General features: G+C 55.2%; 1 protein-coding gene across 4 annotated transcripts in view; it reads right to left on the bottom strand.

Annotated features, from left to right (window-relative positions):
• Positions 1 to 19,617, bottom strand: part of FUBP3 (far upstream element binding protein 3) — a 49,930-nt gene extending 30,313 nt beyond the window's left edge. For all 4 annotated transcript variants that reach the window (XM_051840795.2, XM_051840797.2, XM_051840796.2 and 1 more), the window contains exons 1-2: positions 19,430 to 19,617; positions 4,909 to 5,014 (exon numbers count right to left, since the gene is read on the bottom strand). In XM_051840795.2, coding sequence (XP_051696755.1) covers positions 4,909 to 5,014; positions 19,430 to 19,513 — 190 coding nt within the window. In that variant the 5' untranslated portion in view covers positions 19,514 to 19,617. The remainder of the gene's footprint in view (positions 1 to 4,908; positions 5,015 to 19,429) is intronic.
• Between the last annotated feature and the right edge of the window lie 400 nt (positions 19,618 to 20,017).

Here is a 20,017-nt window from a genome sequence, read left to right as displayed (position 1 = left end):
AACGCTCCCTTCTCTCCAAAGGAACCCCCTGAAACTAAGGCTAGAAAGCCTGGCACTGGATCACCAAAGGTGAGTCTGGTAGGGAGGCAGGTGCAGCCTCCAGGTCACCGCAAGGCTGACGGCCCTGCGCCCCAGGGGCAGGAACTCCGCTTTCTTCAAAGTTCTGGTCCCAAGCTACCGTTTACAGAGGGGAGAGGAGTTTGGTTAACCGAAGCGGCACAGGGGTCCACGACTCCTATAACTCTGCCAAGTGGCAAACCAGAAAGGCTGAGCTCCTCGAGCTGTCGGTGGAGGGGAAGCGACAAAGTGGCTTCCACATGTGTCAGCCCGCTCTGGGCTAGCCTTGGGAAATGGCCCGTGTTGCCAGGCAGCCGAGGAGCGGGACGCGTGTTGAAGGAACAGAGCAAGCACAGGAAGGCAGTGTCGGGAGCAGTCGCCTGCGGCGGCTCACTTGGGACGGGGGCTGACGAACTCCTCCAAGGGCCAGCTGCCGGTTCTGGAGGCCAAGCACAACCGTGCTCAGTCGCTTGCGCACGCGCTGTCCCTGGCTACTTCTGCGCTCCAAGGCACAGCTGAGCATTTGGAACACAGGCCCTGCAAGCCTGAAATATTTACTGTGTGGTCCTTTAAGACAAGCGCTAACCCATGATTTAGATGAAATTTAAATTTGCACTTCTAAGCCATCCAACTAATGCCATTCTCTTTAATTTTTTGTTAAAAACTTTATTTTAAAGACGCAGAGACAGATGGGGGAGTGAAGGAAAGGAGTGAGAATGAGGGAGGGGGAGAGAGAGAGAGCTAGAGAGAGAAGTTCACTCCCAAGGAGCCAGGCATGGCTGGGACTGGGGACCCCAGGTCTCCTGGGCGGGCGGCAGAGATGCAACCACTGAGCCGTCACTGCTGCCTGCCAGGAAGCCAAAATGGGGAGCAGAGGCAGGACCTGAAATCAGTCGCTGCATTGTAGGACACAGGTGTCCCACACGGCCCTAACCACCAGGTCAAACACCTCCCCTCCCCCGCCCGCACCTAGTTCTCTCATTCTCTTAAACTTGAAGCTTATTCTCGAGGAAAGTTAACAAATGCTAATTGTAGGATACAAAGGAGAACTTCAGCGTGAAGAGAGTATTTAGTACCGAAAGCCCAAAGGGGACGAGCCATCTCTGCACACGGCACACAGCTAGCAGGAAAGGCAGACGTGGGTCCGGGGCCTGCACACAGCACAGGGGACTTTGCAGGCCTGGGAACTGCCCTTGTACAAAGGGGACAAACGACCACTCCAGAGGTTCAGAGCAGAGCATGACTGTCCTTCGCTGGTGGGCAGGGGTAGGACAAGGGAGATGGAGCAGAGGGAGGCAGGACAACAGCGAAGGGTGGGGCAGGCGTTGGGGTTAAGCTGGCTTCCCAGAGAGAAGCCGCAGTCCCACGGCTCCACTTCTGATCCCGCTCCCTGCTGATGCACACTGACGCAGCAGCCCAAGTCTGCGCCCTGCCACCCTGTGGGACACCCAGATGGAGTGCCTGCTCCTGGCTTCGGCTGTGGCCTTCTGGGGAATGAACCAGGGGATGGAAGATCTCTGTCTCTGCCTCTCTAAATCTTTTTAAAGGGGGAGGGGGAGAGTGAAGAGAGAGGCTGGTGGCACCGCAGCTGGACACCGAAGGGAGGGAACAGATGGGTGGAGACAGGGCTCTCTGAGAAGTCCCGCCAGTTCTCACTCGGCCCTCAAGGCCAAGTCCACGCTGCGATGGGGGGTGCAGTTCCGGAAGAGCAGGCAGGGAAGACCCGGAGTTCCTGGTCACCGGAACTGTCACTGGGCTTGGAGCAGAGGAACAGAACTGGTCAGACTGGCCCCAGCTGTGGCACGGGGAAAATTCCGGATGGAAAAGGCGCCACAGTTGAGAGCAGAGAGGGGTGCCAAGACTGTCAGAAAGCAGACTCACGCCGAAGACGCTGATGACTGATCCGAAAGACTGTCAGAAAGACTCACGCCGAAGACGCTAACGACTGATCCGAAAGACTGTCAGAAAGCACGGACTCACGCCGAAGACGCTGACGACTGATCCGAAAGACTGTCAGAAAGCAGACTCACGCCAAAGACGCTGACGACTGATCCGAAAGACTGTCAGAAAGCAGACTCACGCCGAAGATGCTAACGACTGATCCGAAAGACTGTCAGAAAGCACGGACTCACGCCGAAGACGCTGACGACTGATCCGAAGCTGCCAGGCAGCGGGGTGGCTGCTCTTCCCAGGCACCAGGCAGCCTGTGAAAGCCGGCTCGTGCCGGGTCCCACACAGGCCCGGGGACCAGCCACACGGCCACCCCCTGGCACTCAACTCACCAAAGCCTTTCTGCGCCAGGAACAATCTCCCCTAGGCTCAGCACTTAGCACGCTGTGTAGCGCTCCGTGCACATAGTCTCCATGTCTGGATAAACCCCATGTGAAGGGTCTTCTACTTCATTTCAGAGCTGCAGTATTTTTAAAGAGACCCAAGAAACACCTCCAAAAAGTTTCCAGGGGACTGAACTTTAACCGCCTGAAGGTTACAGAACTCTGCTTCGCAGGAAAGGTAGAGAGTTCACATTGCTAAAGAAGTGATCCGGTGAGTGTCTCTCAGAACACCCACGCCAAACCAAACAGACCCAACTGCCACGCGCTGGGGTGCCGGGCCTCGGGCCTCCTGTTCTGTAGCTGCTTTTCCAAGCAGGAGCAGCGAGACCGTGAGCGCTGGAGGGCGGTCAGGGAGCCAGGAGCACCTCTCCCTCGACAAGCTGCGCCCATTCATGTGTTCAGTTTCCGCAGAGAGCAAACCTGGCAGGGGGCAGGCGATGAGGCGAGGCTGTGGCAGCCCCAACCACCCGGGGATCGTGCTGAGCTCAACCCTGAACTCCACAGGCACAGAGAGAAAGGGAGGGCTTGCCCAACTCTGACAGTTACACAGGGCCCACGAGGAGAGAGGACGCGGCCGTGCTGGGGAGAGGCCTCGCGTGCTGTGGGGCAGGAGCGTGGGCACAGCACGCAAGGCGGCTGTTTGGCATTCCCCTACTGTCGGCCTTCAGAGCGAGTAGCACAAAGAGAAACCATGTTCATTTTCCGTTTCTAAGGATGTGAGTCCCCAAGGGCAAACAGGCAAAGACCTGTGGCTATCGAAACCAACTGACCTGGGGCCGGTGCTGTGGCGTAGCGGGTAAAGCCAACGCCTGCAGTGCCAGTATCCCATGTGGGCACGGTTCGAGTCCCAGCTGCTCCACTTCTGATCCAGCTCTCTGCTACAGCCTGGGAAAGCAGCAGAAGATGGCCCAAGTCTTTGGGCCCCTGCACCCGTGTGGGAGACCTAGAAGAAGCTCCTGGCCCTGGCTTTAGATCGGTGCAGCTCTGGCCATCGTGGCCAACTGGGGAGTGACCCATCAGATGGAAAATCTCTCTCTCTCTCTCTCTCTGCCTTTCCTTCTCTGTGTAACTCTTTCAAATAAATAAATAAATGAATGAATCTGAAAGAAAACAGCAGACTTGTGGACAACAGACTTGTGGATGAGCCTGGCTGAGGTGGCCCGCTGCCCAGTTCTCTCCAGTGAGCTCGGAGCCCCTGACTGATTTCTTTCGCAAGGGCGTGCGGAGGAGCGATGGCAGAGCACCCGCAGAGCGGCACTGGCTGGCAGCCCCCGCTCACTGCACACACACGCTCCAGCACTTCGACTCCATGCAGCAAAGGAAAGCAGCCTAAATGACTTGTGAAGCGTATTGATCGCTATTTCTGGAAACACCGGCCGCAGAGACACTGCCCATTAATAAGATCTGTGCTCAGAGCCAGACAACTTAGTTGCATTTTTACATTGAGGTCCCATAGGAGGAACCAAAAGCATGGCTGCCCTGAAAGGTAAAAAGGTTACTTCGCTTTACGGCTTTCTGATGAGGCAAAGACACAGACAGCACAGTCAGTCATATTTGGCCTAAGAAACCACTAACACCAGTCAAAAGCTTCGAGAGCACAGTTTTGGAGCAGCCGTTTTAAAGGTTACCTCGGTGTGTGATCAATGAACAGCTACTAGCAGACAAGAATATTTAAATGAGTGCTATCCCCTTAAAACAATTACTCCAAAAAGGCTTCCACATCTAAAAACAACAGTCAGCTCCTCTTGTAGAATTCCCAAAGTAATCAGAGAAATCAGTCATGTCAAATTCTGTTTTTCCTATGTGCACAGAATATGGGTTTTTTGTTACACAATTCTACAGTGAATTTTTCATTGCATGCCACAGAAATGTGTGCACACGTACACGACGGGGTGCTATGCTGGTGCACGGGAGAGGACAGCGGCCTGCTGGCCACGTGCACGTCACCGCGTGCCACAGTGACGCTCTGCAGGAGACGACACGCGACAGCCAGTCCCAGCTCTTCTAGAGGACTCAGACTCTCCGGGGACGCAGCAGTGTGTGCAAAGCAACCAACAAAACAATGAATGAATGAACAAACAGAAGCAAACGGATGCTTCTAAAAAGAACCTGTCGTAGACAGGACAGGCTGTGCAAAAGCCACTGTTCTCGTTGCCTTTTAGGGCAAGAGGCAGCCACCACATAGCTCTGCCTGGGAACGGGCGGGCGCTCCTACTCTCACACGTGCACCGGGGAACTGAGGCCAAGCCAAGCAGCGCTCTCCAGCAGGCCAGCTGACTTCCAAGCAGATGCTGGGGGCCAAGTCTTTACCTAACAGCCCAGGTGAAGCGCCTCCTGTGCTATCGCGGCAAACAGGAAGAAATGCTGGAGAACTGCTGAGGAAACCATTCTAATTCTTCCCCTCACTGTTCTCCTGAGCGACGTCTGAGAGGCTGTTAAGGAAATGGCTGACAGAGATTCAGAGCTAACTGGCAGGTTCAGCACCGTCTGAGAGGCAAAGATATTTACAGCAACTTACCTCCGTCGTCCACGGGCTTTTTCTGCACTCCATAGCCATACACTGAGGGGTCGACGAGAGGTGTGGAATTATTCAAGTGAGGAATGGAGTCAATTTTAGCAGCAATCTACAGAGAGAATCAGAAGTAAATACTCAGTAACAAATCACAGCTCTGTGTCCGGGGAAGACAAGCGTCCTGGCTGACGGGCGCTATCCCACTTTCCCGACCACAGCACAGCACGGCGACGTCACGACCAGACGAACGCTCCTCACTGCTCAGCGAGTCTTCCTTTGGCCTTCTAACTGCGTCTTTAGAATTAAATGCTCCCAAAGACACGCCTTGTACAGGCACAGGAGTGTTTCCCAGGAGTCACATCGCAGACAGCTGTGTCAAAGTGAAGGACGGGCAGGCCTGCTTCAGGAGAACTTTGTCCAAAGGGGTTCAGCTCCTTTTTTTTTAATTTAAAAAAAGATGATTTATTTATTCATTTGAAAGGCAGAGGTACAGAGAGGCGGAGGCAGAGAAAGAAAGGTCTTCCATCTGCTATTTCACTCCCCAAATGGCCGCAACGGCCGGAGCTGCACCCATCTGAAGCCAGGGTCAGGCGCTTCTTCTGCGTCTCCCATGCAGGCGCAGGGGCCCAAGGATTTGGGCCATCTTCCACTGCTTTCCCAGGCCATAGCAGGGAGCTGGATCAGAAGTGGAGCAGCCAGGACTCGAACCGTGCCCATATGCAGGTGGCAGCTTTACCCACTATACCACAGTGCCAGCCTCTCAGCTCCTTTTAAAAGTATTCCCTTAAGCCACAAATTCCCCCAAGAACACTGAAAAGGCTCTGTTTGCTCGAGAGTGACGACTCTCTAGGAATATACCCATCCTTGTGACTTTAACGTCCACAGATGATGTGACCTACAGAGACAGAAAATGGCAAGCTGCTTGTCATGGGAGTGTCCAAACCACGGCAGAACTGACTCTCGTACTGGAGAAGGGGAGATACCCCTTGGGAACTAGTTCAACCTTTAGTCTTTGCTACCAAAGATCTGAACATAGCTCTGAACTTCCCCCAAAAGCCCGATGGTTTGCAGGACCTAACTTACCCATCACTGTTTTTCTCACAGGAACTAAACGTCCCCCAGCTATGGTCAAAGACAGTGTATGTGGGGAGAGGGAGGGGTTGTCAAGGGGGCAGCCAACACAGCTGTCCCAAGAGCAAAGTCTCAGTGCTGGGGCTGAGGCCATCCAAATGTGTCTGGACACTTCAGAGGCTTTTTGACCAAAATAAAGCATCCTAAACAAATACCAAGCAAAGAAGATCATGACAGCAAACCAAACGCAGGCTTCAATCCATTTACTAGTCCTGCGATGATGGGCAGGTCTATTCTCTCTGCAGAAGGCCCCCAGGTATAACACCACTGGTTTCACAGTTTTTGACAGGATAATAAAAGATCCCAAATGCAAAGGGACTCTAAGATCAGAGAGCACTTCACAAATGCCAGGGTGTAACGCATGGAGATCTCCCCAGCCAGCACCAAGAACCCACTGCAGGGCTCTGGTCAAGGCACTGGGCAAGACAAGCAGGCCCTGCTCTCCTGGAGTCACAGGGCAAACAAGGCCATCAACGACCGGTCATCTCAGGTGCAAAAGCCCTGAGGCAGAAGCAAGCTCGGTAGGTATGAGCTTGGAAGGCAGAAGTCAACACTGCTGGAATGGAAGGAGCCGTGTGCAGTTGCTGTAGAGCTTGCGGGTCAGAGTCAGGAGCTGGACTTTGTGGAAAGGCTGACCTTCGGGGGGAGGGAGGAGGGTGCTGTGGCGCAGCAGGCAAAGCCGCTCCTGTGCTGCCAGCATTGCATATGGGCACTGGCGGAGTCCCGGCTGCTCCACTTCTGACCCAGCTCCCTGCTAATGTGCCCGGGGAAGCAGCGGAAGACGGCTCAAGTGCTTGGGCCCCTGCACCTATGTGGGAGACCCAGAAGCCACAATACATCACAAAGCCAGCCCTGACCACTGGCTTTTGTAATGAAGGCACTGTTGGCAAGTCACCATACTGGCCGTGGTGGCCTCTGCACGTCCACAGCGCAGCTGAGAGCTACCCAGAGGACACAGTGCCAAGGCCTACGTGCAACACCTCCTGCGTGGACCGTGAAAGACAGCCTGCCCACCCCCTCGACAGGGCTCGAGAGGACACAGCCTGGACGGGTGCTGCAGAAACCCGTTTTATTCTTCTAGTAAATAATTCTAAGCTGGCCTGCTGTAGAAACCCACCTCCCCTGTGCACGCCTCAGGGCAAGGATTCACTTGCTCTAAAACAGAACACGGCACACATCTTGCCAAACAGCCTTCTCCGAGGACCTGCGATGCTGCCCGTCTGTCCTGGATGAGCCTGCGGGGCTGGCTACTGACTTTACTTGCAAAAGCTGCCCTGCAGGGTACAGCTGGTGAGGGGCAGACCCTTCCAGCACGAGGGCTTCCAGCAGCACTGGCCAGCTGCTTATTAAAGATGACCCGAACACTCCTAGCAGACAGCGAAGACGACTCAAAGAGGTGGGTAAAGGGGCTTATGATTCCCAGTGGAGTCTCCAACCGCTGTGTATCACAAACTCCGCTCCTAAGCATGACCCCACCCCACCCCCCACCCCCGCCTTCTGATGACGCTTCTGGCCTTCCAGACTCTTCCCTTTCCTTCTAAAGGAGCTAAAATGCACTTGAGTCCTGGGCCTCCCTCACAATTTACATGATAGTCTCCTATCTTGCTGGGATGTCACTTTTTCCCAAAGCCAAGGTGCTGGAAGTATTAAAACAGCCCCTCCGTGCCCCGAATAAATCAACAGGAAACCTTGAGATGAGACTGAGGCTTTCAGCAATGTTCTTTTCCTTTTCTCTCTTCCTTCCTTCCTTTCTTTTTAAAAGATTTATTTTATTTAATTCAAAGAGTTACAGAGAGAGGTAGAGACAGAGAGAGTTCTTCCATCTGCTGGTTCTCTCCCCAAATAACTGCAATGGTCAGAGCTGCGCCAATCCAAAGCCAGGAGCCAGGAGCTTCTTCCAGGTTTCTCACCAGGGTGCAGGGGCCCAAGGACTTGGGCCATCCTCTGCTGATATCCCAGGCACATTAGCAGGGAGCTGGACTGGAAGTAGAACCGGGACTCAAACTGGCTTTAACCCACTGTGCCACAGTGTCAGCCCCCAGGGATGGTCTTAATTCATGCTTATTTCAGTCATTCAGTCATCTCTAATTTGGGAAAAATCTCCAGGAGGGGTAGCACTGCAGGCAGCCAACTGCATTGGAAGGCTGGCTACAGAATGTTACTAAGCTACCCTTACCACATACACACCATGTACACTGACACTACAGGATACATTATGTTACAGTCTACTCTAAGAAAAAATGCATGCCTTTACCCTTACAAATGCAACTTTGTTCCAGGAAATCATTTTAAATATGTGAGAATTAAAACTGAACAAGTGCTTACCGTGTGCGAGGCTCTGTGCTAAGTGTCTTTTAAATATGCTATATGCTATTCTTTATAATGATCCTCTAGGAGGGTGGTATTATTTCCATTAATATTTTAAAATTTACTTATTTATTTGCAAGGCAGAGTGTCAGACAAAGAAACAGAGAATGCACTCCTATCTGCTGTTTCACTTGTTCAATGCCTGTAATGGCCAGGGTCGGGAGTCAGGAATTCAATCTAGGTCTCCCACGTGGGTGGCAGGTACCCAAATACTTGATCCACCACCTGCTGTCTCCCAGGCTGTGCGTCATCAGGAAGCTAGAACTGGGACATTGCTGGGACTCCAACACAGGCATTCTGACATAGGATACAGGTGTCCCAACCAGTGTCTTCAACTGCTGGGCCAAACACCCACCCATCTACACTTCTTGCAAGTTTGTTTGTTTTTATTTGAAAGGCAGAGACAGTCAGCAAGCATATTCCAGACATTCGTTCTACCCCCCCCCCACACACACCCAAATACCCACAGCAGCTGGGGCTGAGCCAGGCCTGGCAGAAGCCAGCAACTCCACCCAGGGCCCCTGCGTGGGTGGCAAGGACTTGAGCCATCACTGGCAACCTCACAAGATGCTCATTAGCAGGATCACAGCTGGGTCTGGGTTGGAAGCAGGACTGCTTTTGGATGCAGGTGTCTCAAGGGCCGCTTGACTCAGGCCCCCTGACCCTCTAGTTACATATCAAGACAAGCAAAATAGGCCCAGGGAAGCCTGTTGTGCCCAGTCACTTTCTTGGTTTGTTTTAAAGACTTATTTATTTGAAAAGCAAAGTTACAGAGAGTGATAGAGATAAGGAGGGAGGGAGGGAAAGAAGGAGAGAGGGAGGGAGGGGAAGGGGGGAGAGAAAGGAGGGAGGGAGGGAGGGAGGGAGAGAAAGGAGGGAGCTGGATTAGAAGCTGAGCAGCCAGGATTCTAACCAGCACCCATATGGATGCTGGCATGCTGGGAGGCAGCTCAACCCACTGTGCCACAACACTGGCCCCAGTCACCCATTTTCCAAGTGGCAGAAACAGTATTTAAACCTAGGCACCCCTGGGCTGGTGCTGTGGCGAAGCGGGTGAAACTGCCGCCTACAGTGCCGGCATCCCATTTGGGTTCCCGTTCGAGTCCCAGCTGCTCCACTTCTGATCCAGCTCTCAGCTATGACCTGGGAAGGCAGTAAATGATGGCCCAACTCCTTGGGGCCCCGCACCTGCATGGGAAGCCCAGAAGAGGCTCCTGGCTTTGGAACGGCCCACCTCTGGCCATTGTGGCCATTTAGGGAGTAAACCAGCGGATGTAAGAGCTCTCTCGCTCTCTCCGACTCTGTATAACTCTGCCTTTCCATAAATAAATAAATCTTACAAAAAAACAAAAACAAAAACAAACAAAAAATAAACCGAGGCCCCTGACTAGAGCACATGCTCTTAACTACTAAGCAAACGCCCCTTCCTCCACCAATGGGTTCATGTCTCAGTTCCCAAGGCCTTACACTTACTGGCGAGTGATTCCCGGAATCCTACACGGCAGCTGCTCATGGGAAGGAAGATACTATCCTCAGTCCCTAATGGCGTGGGCCCAAGACAAGCGTCACGAGGCCAGGCTGCTGCACAGAGCCAAGGCCACTGCAGCACGACCTGGAGGGGACTCCAGCGCAGATTTTCCCCCACAAGACTCACTCCCTTCCCTTCTGAGGGTAGGCAAATGGGTTATCTCACTACCTGTGCTATTTTAAGCACACTGATAGAGATGGAAAATAAATCCACGCCACAGACACTTAGCCTCCACTGCCAGAAGTTAGCAAAAACGGGGAGGGGGAGGGGAGCACTGAGCCAGGGATCAGTCAGAGTCCTGGTCTCCAGCCAGCTCTTCCAGTGGGTGACCTTGGACAAGACCCTCAAGGACCCTGCTCTTTGGTGTCTTCACCTGCGAAGCGCGAGGGCAGACAAGCCCCGTGTCTCCGAGGAAGGACACACGGGCAGCCTGGGGCTGAGCACGTTTAAACTTGCACATCCGCCCGCTGTCCTCACGGTTAGCTTTTTTTGTTTGTTTTTGACAGGCAGAGTGGACAGTGAGAGAGAGAGACAGAAAGGTCTTCCCTTGCCGTTGGTTCACCCTCCAATGGCCACCACAGCCGGTGTGCTGCGGCCGGCGCACCGTGCTGATCCGAAGCCAGGAGCCACGTGCTTCTCCTGGTCTCCCATGGGGTGCAGGGCCCAAGCACTTGGGCCATCCTCCACTGCACTCCCGGGCCACAGCAGAGAGCTGGCCTGGAAGAGGGGCAACCGGGACAGAATCCGGCACCCCGACCGGGACTAGAACCCGGTGTGCCGGCGCCGCAAGGTGGAGGATTAGCCTAGTGAGCAGCGGCGCTGGCCCACGGTTATATTCTATGTAGGCAGTTTTCCACTTAGGAGCCTGGCTTAGTTTCTTTTTTTTTTTTTTTTTTTTTTGACAGGCAGAGTTAGACAGTGAGAGAGACAGAGAGAAAGGTCTTCCTTCTGTTGGTTCACCCCCCAAATGGCCACTACAGCTGTCGTGCTGCGCTGATCCGAAGCCAGGAGCCAGGTGCTTCTCCTGGTCTCCCATGGGGTGCAGGGCCCAAGCACTTGGGCCATCCTCCACTGCACTCCCGGGCCACAGCAGAGAGCTGGCCTGGAAGAGGGGCAACTGGGACAGAATCTGGCGCCCCAACCAGGACTAGAACCTGAGGTGCCAGTGCCGCAGGCGGAGGATTAGCCTAGTGAGCTGCAGCGCCGGCCGTGGCTTAGTTTCCTTTTAAAAATTACTCTAAACATATGTACATTTTATAAGGTTAAGCAAATAGTAAACTGAGGGTTTACTGGTATGGCAAGGAAAGATCATAGAGCTGGTACACAAACCACAAGTTAGAAATTGAATTTTTCTCAGCGCACATTTTCAAGACTAAAATTCTCTGACAACAGGTTTTACCATCAAAGTAGTTAACTTCATAAATCCAAGAATGTCCCATTTATGGACACCCCGACATGGTCACACCTATTGTAATTTCGCACCAAGCGGAAGCAGACAAAGCCACCCGAACACCGTATTCTACCTGTGCCACTCTGGATCTCATACACTCGGCAAGGTCAACCCTCACCCCAGCACCCCCAGGGAGCAGGGGCCCAACTTTCCCAGAACGTGCGCTCTGCAGCCGCCAGAGAGGCTCCGCCAGGAGAACACACAAGTGGGACAGGAAGTTGGCTCCCCATGGCAGGAGGGGACGGCACGCGGCCAGGAGAGCAGAGGCCGGCAGCGAGGAGCAAGCCGCAGTCCCGGCCTGCTACCTAGCACGCCGCGCAGGGGACTGCGTTTTGTCAATGTGACGGCACCTAAGGGCCTGAGCCTCACTCCTGCGGGGTCTGGGGCAGGTCAGCCTAGAATTGTATCCACAAGGTCACCAAAGATAACAAATGTAACACACCCAGGACCACGGGGCACCAGTAAGAATGCAGAAATGCTTGCTATTTTAACCTTTCATTGAAGAACAACAACAACACAAGAAGGAACACGACCGGAGTTCACAGCTTGCTGCGATTCCATCAACTCCGATGCCTACACAACCAGCACCTGATGTCTGCCCCGCACCTCCTCGAGGGACCACCCCACCAAGGGTAACCCCCGAGTGTTTCATATCGAGCTACTGTTTGCAAAATTGCTACTATCATCCACAGATTCCACATCACAGACGATGAGATGAAGGTGAGGCTTCAAGTTAACTGTAACTGCCACCAGACGGCAGTACCCGCGGAGAACTCTGCGGCTGTCATCAGAGAGGACATAAATGAGAACCCTTGCTTGGCACCAGCACAACACGGGCTGAGTGAACGACAGCTATTGTCACCAGAGATGAGGCCCCGGCCGACTCTGCCCTAGTTGCTGGCATTCTCCGGAACAAGGAATTCTGTGACGGCTGAGCAAGAGGCCAGCTCTTCTCAGAAGCTGACCGCCTCACACTACCCGCGCTGGGGCACAACCAAGCGCTCCGTTTCTCACTGGAAAGTACTCTAGAAACCACCTCGAAACAGCATAACCTCACTGAGGAAGTCCCGTGTGTGACATCCACCTCCCTGCCTCCCGGAGTCTTGAGAGGTGGGCCTGTCTCAAGCATTCTGTACCCTTAAGACAAAAATTCCTTAAGAGGTCCATTTTCTTAAGAAGTAATTTTTTTTTTTTTTTTTTTTTTGATAGGCAGAGTTAGACAGTGAGAAAGAAAGAAAGAAAGGTCTTCCTTTTCCGTTGGTTCACCCTCCAATGGCCGCTGCAGCCGGCGCGCTGTGCCAATCCAAAGCCAGGAGCCAGGTGCTTTCTCCTGGTCTTCCATGCAGGTGCAGGGTCCAAGCACTTGGGCCATCCTCCACTGCACTCCCAGGCCACAGCAGAGAGCTGGACTGGAAGAGGAGCAACCGGGACAGAATCTGGCGCCCCAACTGGGACTAGACCCGGTGTGCCGGCGCTGCAGGTGGAGGATTAGCCTAGTGAGCCGTGGCGCTGGCCAAGAAGTAATGTTTTTTAAAGATTTATTTATTTGAAAAGCAGAGGTACACACACACACACACACACACACACAGAGAGAGAGAGGGAGAGAGAGAGAGAGAGAGAGAGAGAGAATCTTCCATCCGCTGGTTCACTCCCTCGAAGGCTGCAATGTCCGGGGCTGAGCCACGTCGAAGCCAGGAGCTTCACCCAGGTCTCCCAAGCACTTGGGCCGTCTTCACTGCTCCCCGGTACAGCGAGCAGGGGGCTGGCTCAGAAGCCGAGCAGCTGGGACTTGCCTGTCACTCATGGGATATCGCTGTCCATAGGTGGGGACTTTAACCTACTGAACCACAGCGCTGGCTCCACGGTCGTCTTTAAAAAGTCAAAGAAAAACTCCCCTCATGCATACCACAATGCTTGGCATACAGACGGTGCTCATTACACATTCACTACATCTAGAGCGGATGCAGAGAAGCCCATCTGCAGGCAAAGCTGCAGCGATGCGCTGAGCTCGCGGCGGCAGTGCTGGTCCAGGCGGGGTCCCCACCACAGGCCCTCCTGACGAGCTGCCCGTGGGCGTTACCTCCTGCGGTCCACTGAATCCCACCAGCGTCTCTTGGACATGTTGTTCAAGAATTCTGCTGCAGTGCCCCGCTGCGGGGGAACACTACTCCACCACCTCTGCAAAGGAACCAAGTCTGCAAAACGTGAACACGTCGGTTTGACAACTACCACACTAACCAGGCACGGCCCTCTCGGCAAATACCCCCTTTGGCTCGTTCTTTTAATAAGAAATGAGAATTATAGCCCATCTGGTTGCTGGGAGATCTAATTCTGAAACAAGGTGAAAACCAGCTTCAAACCAGTCTGATGCACCGTGCAGGGCCCAGCACCAAACCAAAGCCACGTGAACGCGGCAGTCCTCAGTGATGGAAGTGATCTGAACCGCAGCGCCACTCCACTCAGGTCCTGCAAATGGTTTCGTAGCATTTGGCACTGAAACAGAAGTGCAGTTCACGACTCCGAAAGACGCCCTGGCCAGTCTTTCCCAGGTGTCTCCATAACTGAAACCCCAGATGCACACATTCTCCACTGGGACCAGTGCCAAGGACTGCACAGCACAGCAGGGGCAGGGAGCCCGACTGGACGTCCACTGGGACAAGATGTGATCAGGCGGCAACAGAAGCAGCACCATCAAGCTTCTCCGGCGGTGGTGGCTAGCCTTGCACTCAGGACACCTGCACCCAACGTGCAACCTGGGTTTGAAGCCTCGCTGGTGCGGACTCGGGAGGCAGCAGTGACGGATGGCTCAAGCAAGTGGGTTCCTGCCACCACCTGGGAGACCTGGACTGCATTCTGGCTCCCAAGTCCCAGCTTGGTCCAGTCCCAGCCATCTGGGGACAGAACTGGCAGATGGAAGATCTATCAAATAAAAAACTCTGCAAAAATTCTAAAGCTCTAGTCAGGGGGTTGGTGCTGTGGCGTAGTGAGCTAAGCCTCTGCCTGTAGTGCCGGCATCATATATGGGTGCCGGTTCAAGTTCCGCCAGCTCCAATTCTGATCCAGCTCTCTGCTATGGCCTGAGAAAGCAGTAGAAGATGGGCCCCTGCACCCACATGAGAGACCTGGGAAAAACTCCTGGCTCTGAATCAGCGCAGCTCCAGTTGTTTGTGGCCATTTGGGGAGTGAACCAGCGGATGGAAGACCTTTCTCTCTGTAACTCTACCTCTTAAATGAATAAGTAATATCTTAAAAATTCCATGTTTTTAAAAAATATTTATTTTATTTATTTGAAAGCATTATAGACAGGCAGAGAAAGAGAGAGAGAAAGGTCTTCCATCCGCTGGTTCACTCCTCAGATGGTTGCAATGGCTGGAGCTGCACCAGTCTGAAGCTAGGAGCCAGGAGCTTCTTCTGGGTCTCTCATGTGGGTGTAGGGGCCCAAGGATCTGGGCCATCTTCTACTGTTTTCCCAGGCCATAGCAAAGAGCTGGATTGGAAGAGGAGCAGCCGGGACTCGAACCAGCGCCCATATGGGATGCCAGCACTTCAGGCCAGGGCTTTAACCCGCTGCACCACAGCGCCAGCATCCAAAAATTCTATTTAATAATAATAAAAAAAAATCTAGTCAGATGCAAATGCTGAATATTCATGGGTTTAAAGTGTTGCGACTGTCCACTTCCTCAAGTTTGACCCCTAGAATAAGACTCGGCTTCATGAACAGAGGGCACTGACTTCAGCCAGCTCACTTTTACTGAACCCTGCACTTACAAACTTGTTTGCCCAAGAGCTCCTCTTCATGGAGGACCTACCACAGCTTGCGATCAGAAGCTGGCAAAGGCCAACCTGGCCCAAGGTCATCCGGCCACCGGCAGGAGACACAGACCTCTGACTCTCCACCCAGACTTCTTTGCACTAGAATTAGATGATGGGCTCACAACTGGCAAAGAATCAGGACCAAAGCTGCTCATCGGGCATCCCAACCTTCACCAAGGAGGCGGGGTGAAGGCAGCCCAGAGTCAAGGCGCCTGTGCGGGCAGCAGCTACTCCTGCCCACCACCGCCACACAGGAAGTGGAAGCAGTGTGGCCACACCTTTTCTAGAAAAGCTGGAGTCTCAGTTTCCGCCAACCACTCTAGTTTCTGAGAGCTGGCACCGAGTGGGTCAAACAGAGGACGCCTGCAGACCCACTGTAACCCTGCTCCAGCCCACGGGCTACCAGTTAGGGAACTGTGGTGGAGGTATCTAACAAAACAGACTTCAAAGCAATCCAAAGTTTGCTAGCACCAATGGGCTGTCAGATGGTAAGAAGAGAAGTCTCAGCTACCGCCCAGGAAAGCCAGAGGCATCCAGCGGAATGCATAGCTCGTTTACTGTCTACTCTTCAATACCAAACACGAAATTCAGCATTAGCATGTGGTTCCCCAGGTGGGCTCAGTGGCACACCCAAAACTCTTTAACAAGGACTCGCCCTGTGCAGGGCGCTGTACTGGGTCCCACCACAGCAAAGCTCCGGGAGCAGCCCATGGGCCTCCTGCAGCCCCTGGCCGCCTTCAGGCGTCTGAGAAAGCTCACATGAGCCTGCAGGCAGACGTCGGCCCCTTGTGCCATGCTGAACTGGTCAACCCCTGCTTGTACACAACAGTCTCAGTGAGTGCAAACTAAGCATGTAGACCACCCAGCACGCTCACCTTTGCAGGAGTCAACAAACATTAACAAATGGGCAAAGGCACGAATCTCTCAAGGTGTAGCCAGCAGCCAATCAACGCAGGTTTTCTCCCCCACTGTTAATGGCAGACACACAGTGTTCTCCTAACACTGTGCTTGTATACAAAGCACCTCGCACTGCTGAAGTCCACACGGGCCCAGGGTATCCGACAATCATGCCAACTGCTCAGGTTCAAGGCGAGAGGCAGCAGCAGCGGAGGCGCCACACCAACCCCCATCCTCCCCCACTCCCAAATGCCAGCAAAGACAGGTTCCAGGCTGGAAAATCTGTCAAAAGGCCACTTCCTATTGACTCGGCAAGGACTTCCTCGTACCCACTAGGGGCTGAGCCACTGCGTGAAGCTCCATTCATACTTGATTCTAAGTGAACAGAATCCTCTGGCGTTGTGCAATGCAGAGGCGCTGGCTGGGCCTGGATCAACACAGCAGCTTACTGTCCTACAGAGCACTGGGGGCTGGCATCCTCTCCTCTCGAGGTAAGGCCTGGCGACCGCTGACCGGCTTGTGGAAGGCCGTCGGGACCAGCGATGCTCTGTGGTGGCACACGGACCTGTTCCCACGTGCCTGCTGGTACCTGGTGACAGACACAACTACACGAGCAGCAGACTTTCTTGGAACTTGCAAAAATACCTTTAGAAAAACTAAGCAAAACGAGCCACAGTTGTACCTACTCATCCATTATCGCAGTGGGATAGCCGCGACCCAGCCAGTCAGGAGGCAGGTGCAGAGGCCTACCTAACGCTGGGCACACGTCCCACCTGTACTAGGAGGACCCTGTTCCCTCTGCACGAGTTGAAGAAACACTTTACTTTTACTACCAAGCCTGTAACTCTGCAGAACTAGCCATGTCTTTACTTAACGTTTGTTCATTTTCATTTTATGTGGAAAGCAGACACACAGAGCGAGCTACCCCCATCTGGGGGTTTACTCCTCAAATGCCCAAAACAGCCAGCGCTGCACCAGGCTGAAGCTGGGAACCAGGAACTCCAAGCGAATCTCCCAAATGGGCAGCAGGGACCCAACCACGTGAGCCACTATCTGCTGCCCCCCATACCGCACAGTGGCAGGAAGCTGGCCTGGGAAGCAGAGCTAGAACTTCAACCCAGGAGGCTGACGTGGGATGAGCATGTTCCAAGCGGCCCCCATCCCTGCATGCTTTTAACACGCAGCAGATTCAGCTCTTCGGCATTGGGACCGAGTCGGACCACAGTCCTGCTCCCTGCAGAACGGTGTCCATGACCCACGTGTGCCCAACACGAACTCGCTGGACTCCAGACTGCTGGGAAAACATTTAAAGCGTACACAACATCTTCCGAGATTCTCTTTTGATCAGAGGGACCTCACAGCAACAACTGATTCACTTTGCTGGAAAGAGGCCAAAGGCTACGCAAAAGGCTCCAGGGTGCCACAGGGACGCTCCGTGGATTAGCTGCTGGACGCCACGCGGCAGACTGGACAGACACTGCAGGTTCCAACTGCAGCAGGGGCCACTCAGACTCTGCCGGGATCTGCCGGACACACTGAGCACGCCGACGCCTCACTGCTCCCTAACAAACCTGTAAGGGCTCAAAGACTGTTTATGAAGACACGTAAGAGAAGAGAGAGCTTTGAAATCACTCACATAGAGAAACGCAGTCTTTTACTTCTATTTACGTGGGGGAAGTCACGTCTGTACAACATGCTGCGCACACAGCGGTGAAGCCGAGTTTCCTTAAAGATGTCCAAACGACACGGGAGCCTCTGGGTCAGCCCTACCATAAGGCACACAGTATCACAGATTTTAACACCCCACTCTTGTCCACGCAAATCTGTGGGCTACACCTAACGTTACACACAGACCTGTCTTCTCCTTCGGTCTTTAAAGGCCGTCCAGTCCTTGGAGAAGTGTGGACCTCTGGCTGCTAACACCAGAAGGCACACACCTACGGCCCTGTCTCCACCCAGCTGATTCCTGCTCCGGCCAACAGCATAGCTCAGAGCTGAGCACAATTCCGGGGAGGTTTTCACTGCTAACAGTAAACACCCCTGCTTCAGCAACCCACATGAGGCCAGCGTACGACAGAGGGGCTCCCTCCCGAGCAGGCTGTCCAAGAACACGAGTTTCACCACCAGCGCAGGGAACGCCGTCTTCTCAATGGTTCTAACCGCTCTCTACGTTCAACCACAGGACCCGGGCTCCTCAGGGCAGACTAGACTTCTTCCTGGACACAGCAGGCCAGCAAGGTGACTGTCACACATCAGCACAGAACTGCACACTTGTGTTACAGCCAGAGAACAGGTGCAGGGCCCTGTACCGCAGAGGAGCGGAGGGGGCACTGGAGGGCGTGTCTGTCCATCACAGCCCGCGGGCGGCCCTGGACACTCACTACCGCCCTGCTTGGCACCCAGGCAGTGAGGACCACTCATCAGGTAAGATTCCAGGCGGGACCACAGGCTCGAAGAGTTCTGGGATCCGACAGGACGTCTCGAGGAGCCGGGTATTCGGACCAACAGTGAGTATCTGGGAAACGGGTAGGGCTCCCTCCCTCGGACACTGGGAAGAGATGGAAGTGGAGAACTTCTTCTAGCACAGCGAGTCCTGCGGCTGTCTGTCGGGGATCCAGCAGTCAGTAGTTACAGCCCAACCCTTAATACCATCAGCGCACGCACAACCACACAGCAACGACAGTCAGATGCCAGTCAACAGAGCAAGTTCCGGTATCCCGGCTACCTGGTCGGTAAGCCTGACACGAGGCGAAGACGCCTGCCGGGAGGCAGGGAACCGCCGGCGGCAGGGCCCACGCTCGCTGTCCGGGGAAGCGTGCAGCCCCTTGCAACTCTGTCAAAATGCACGACCAAGCCCCACAGTCGGGATGAGCCCCTGTCCTGTTCTCGCCGGCACAGGAAAACGGCTGACACGCGGGACTTCCAGGGCCCGGGACCCCCCGCCTCCAGAGCACCCTCGGTTTCTCCCACTCCACCCTCCAAGCATGGTTAAGTCCAAAGACGGCATTTTCCGTGCCCGGACCCTCGGCGGGAGCTCCCCAGCCCCCTGCCCCCACGACCCTCAGCCCGGCCGCGGGGGCGCCCCGGGGCTCCTCTCCCAGCGGCTGCAGGCACCTGGGAGACCCGCCCGACGAGGGTGGGCCCGAGCCCCGCAGCGGCGCCTCGTCCCCTGGCTCCTCCCCGCCGCAGACGCCCCACAGCAAGGCCAGGCCCGGCTGAGGCGTCGGCCCCGGCTGCCTCCCGCCCCCAGGCCCGACCCCCTCTTCCCCGCCCGGCCCGGCCCGGCCCGGCCCGGCCCCGCCTCGGACTCTCGTGCTCCCGCCAGCCGGCCGCACCCGTACCTGCCGGACCCGGTGCAGGGCGTCCACGAAGCCCTCGGCCTTCATCCCCACCGGAGCACCTTGCCCCTGCACCAGCTCCGCCATTACCGCCCCCGCCGCCGCCGCCGCCGCCGCCTGTCGGCTCCCCGGTCCGGCCTCCCGCTCCGCTTGGGGACCCGTAGCCGGAAAGGGAAAAGCGCCCCACTTCCGGCGGAAGGGAGGCCGGGACGCCCGGTGCGAGGGGAGCCGCGTCTGCGGGGCGGGGTCTGCAGAGCACGTGACCGCGGCCCGGCCGCAGGCGGGGGCGGGGCCGCGGCGCGGGGGGCGGGGCTCCGGGCGCCCTCCGCGCCGGGTCGCGACCCCGCCCTGCCCCGGGTGCGAGCCGGTGCCGGGCGGACGGCGCTGTCGCCACAGGCCCCTGCGGCTCGGACGTGGGCCGGGGGCTGCCGGCCGCGGGCCGTGGAGACGCTCAGGGAGGAGTGACGGGGCTTTCCTCTGCAGGCCCCCCGAGGAGGCGAGGTTCACTGAAAACCCGACCCCTGGGGTTGCGCTGTGGGGAGCGGGCGCTTGGCACCGGCCGGGTGAGAGCAGAGTGAGGTATGGCGGGCG

The sequence above is a fragment of the Oryctolagus cuniculus genome, chromosome 1 (genome assembly GCF_964237555.1).
Source record: "Oryctolagus cuniculus chromosome 1, mOryCun1.1, whole genome shotgun sequence".
Classification (NCBI taxonomy): Eukaryota; Metazoa; Chordata; class Mammalia; order Lagomorpha; family Leporidae; genus Oryctolagus; species Oryctolagus cuniculus.
The sequence above is the reverse complement of the archived record's forward strand: the minus strand, read 5'-3'. Positions and strand labels throughout refer to the sequence as shown.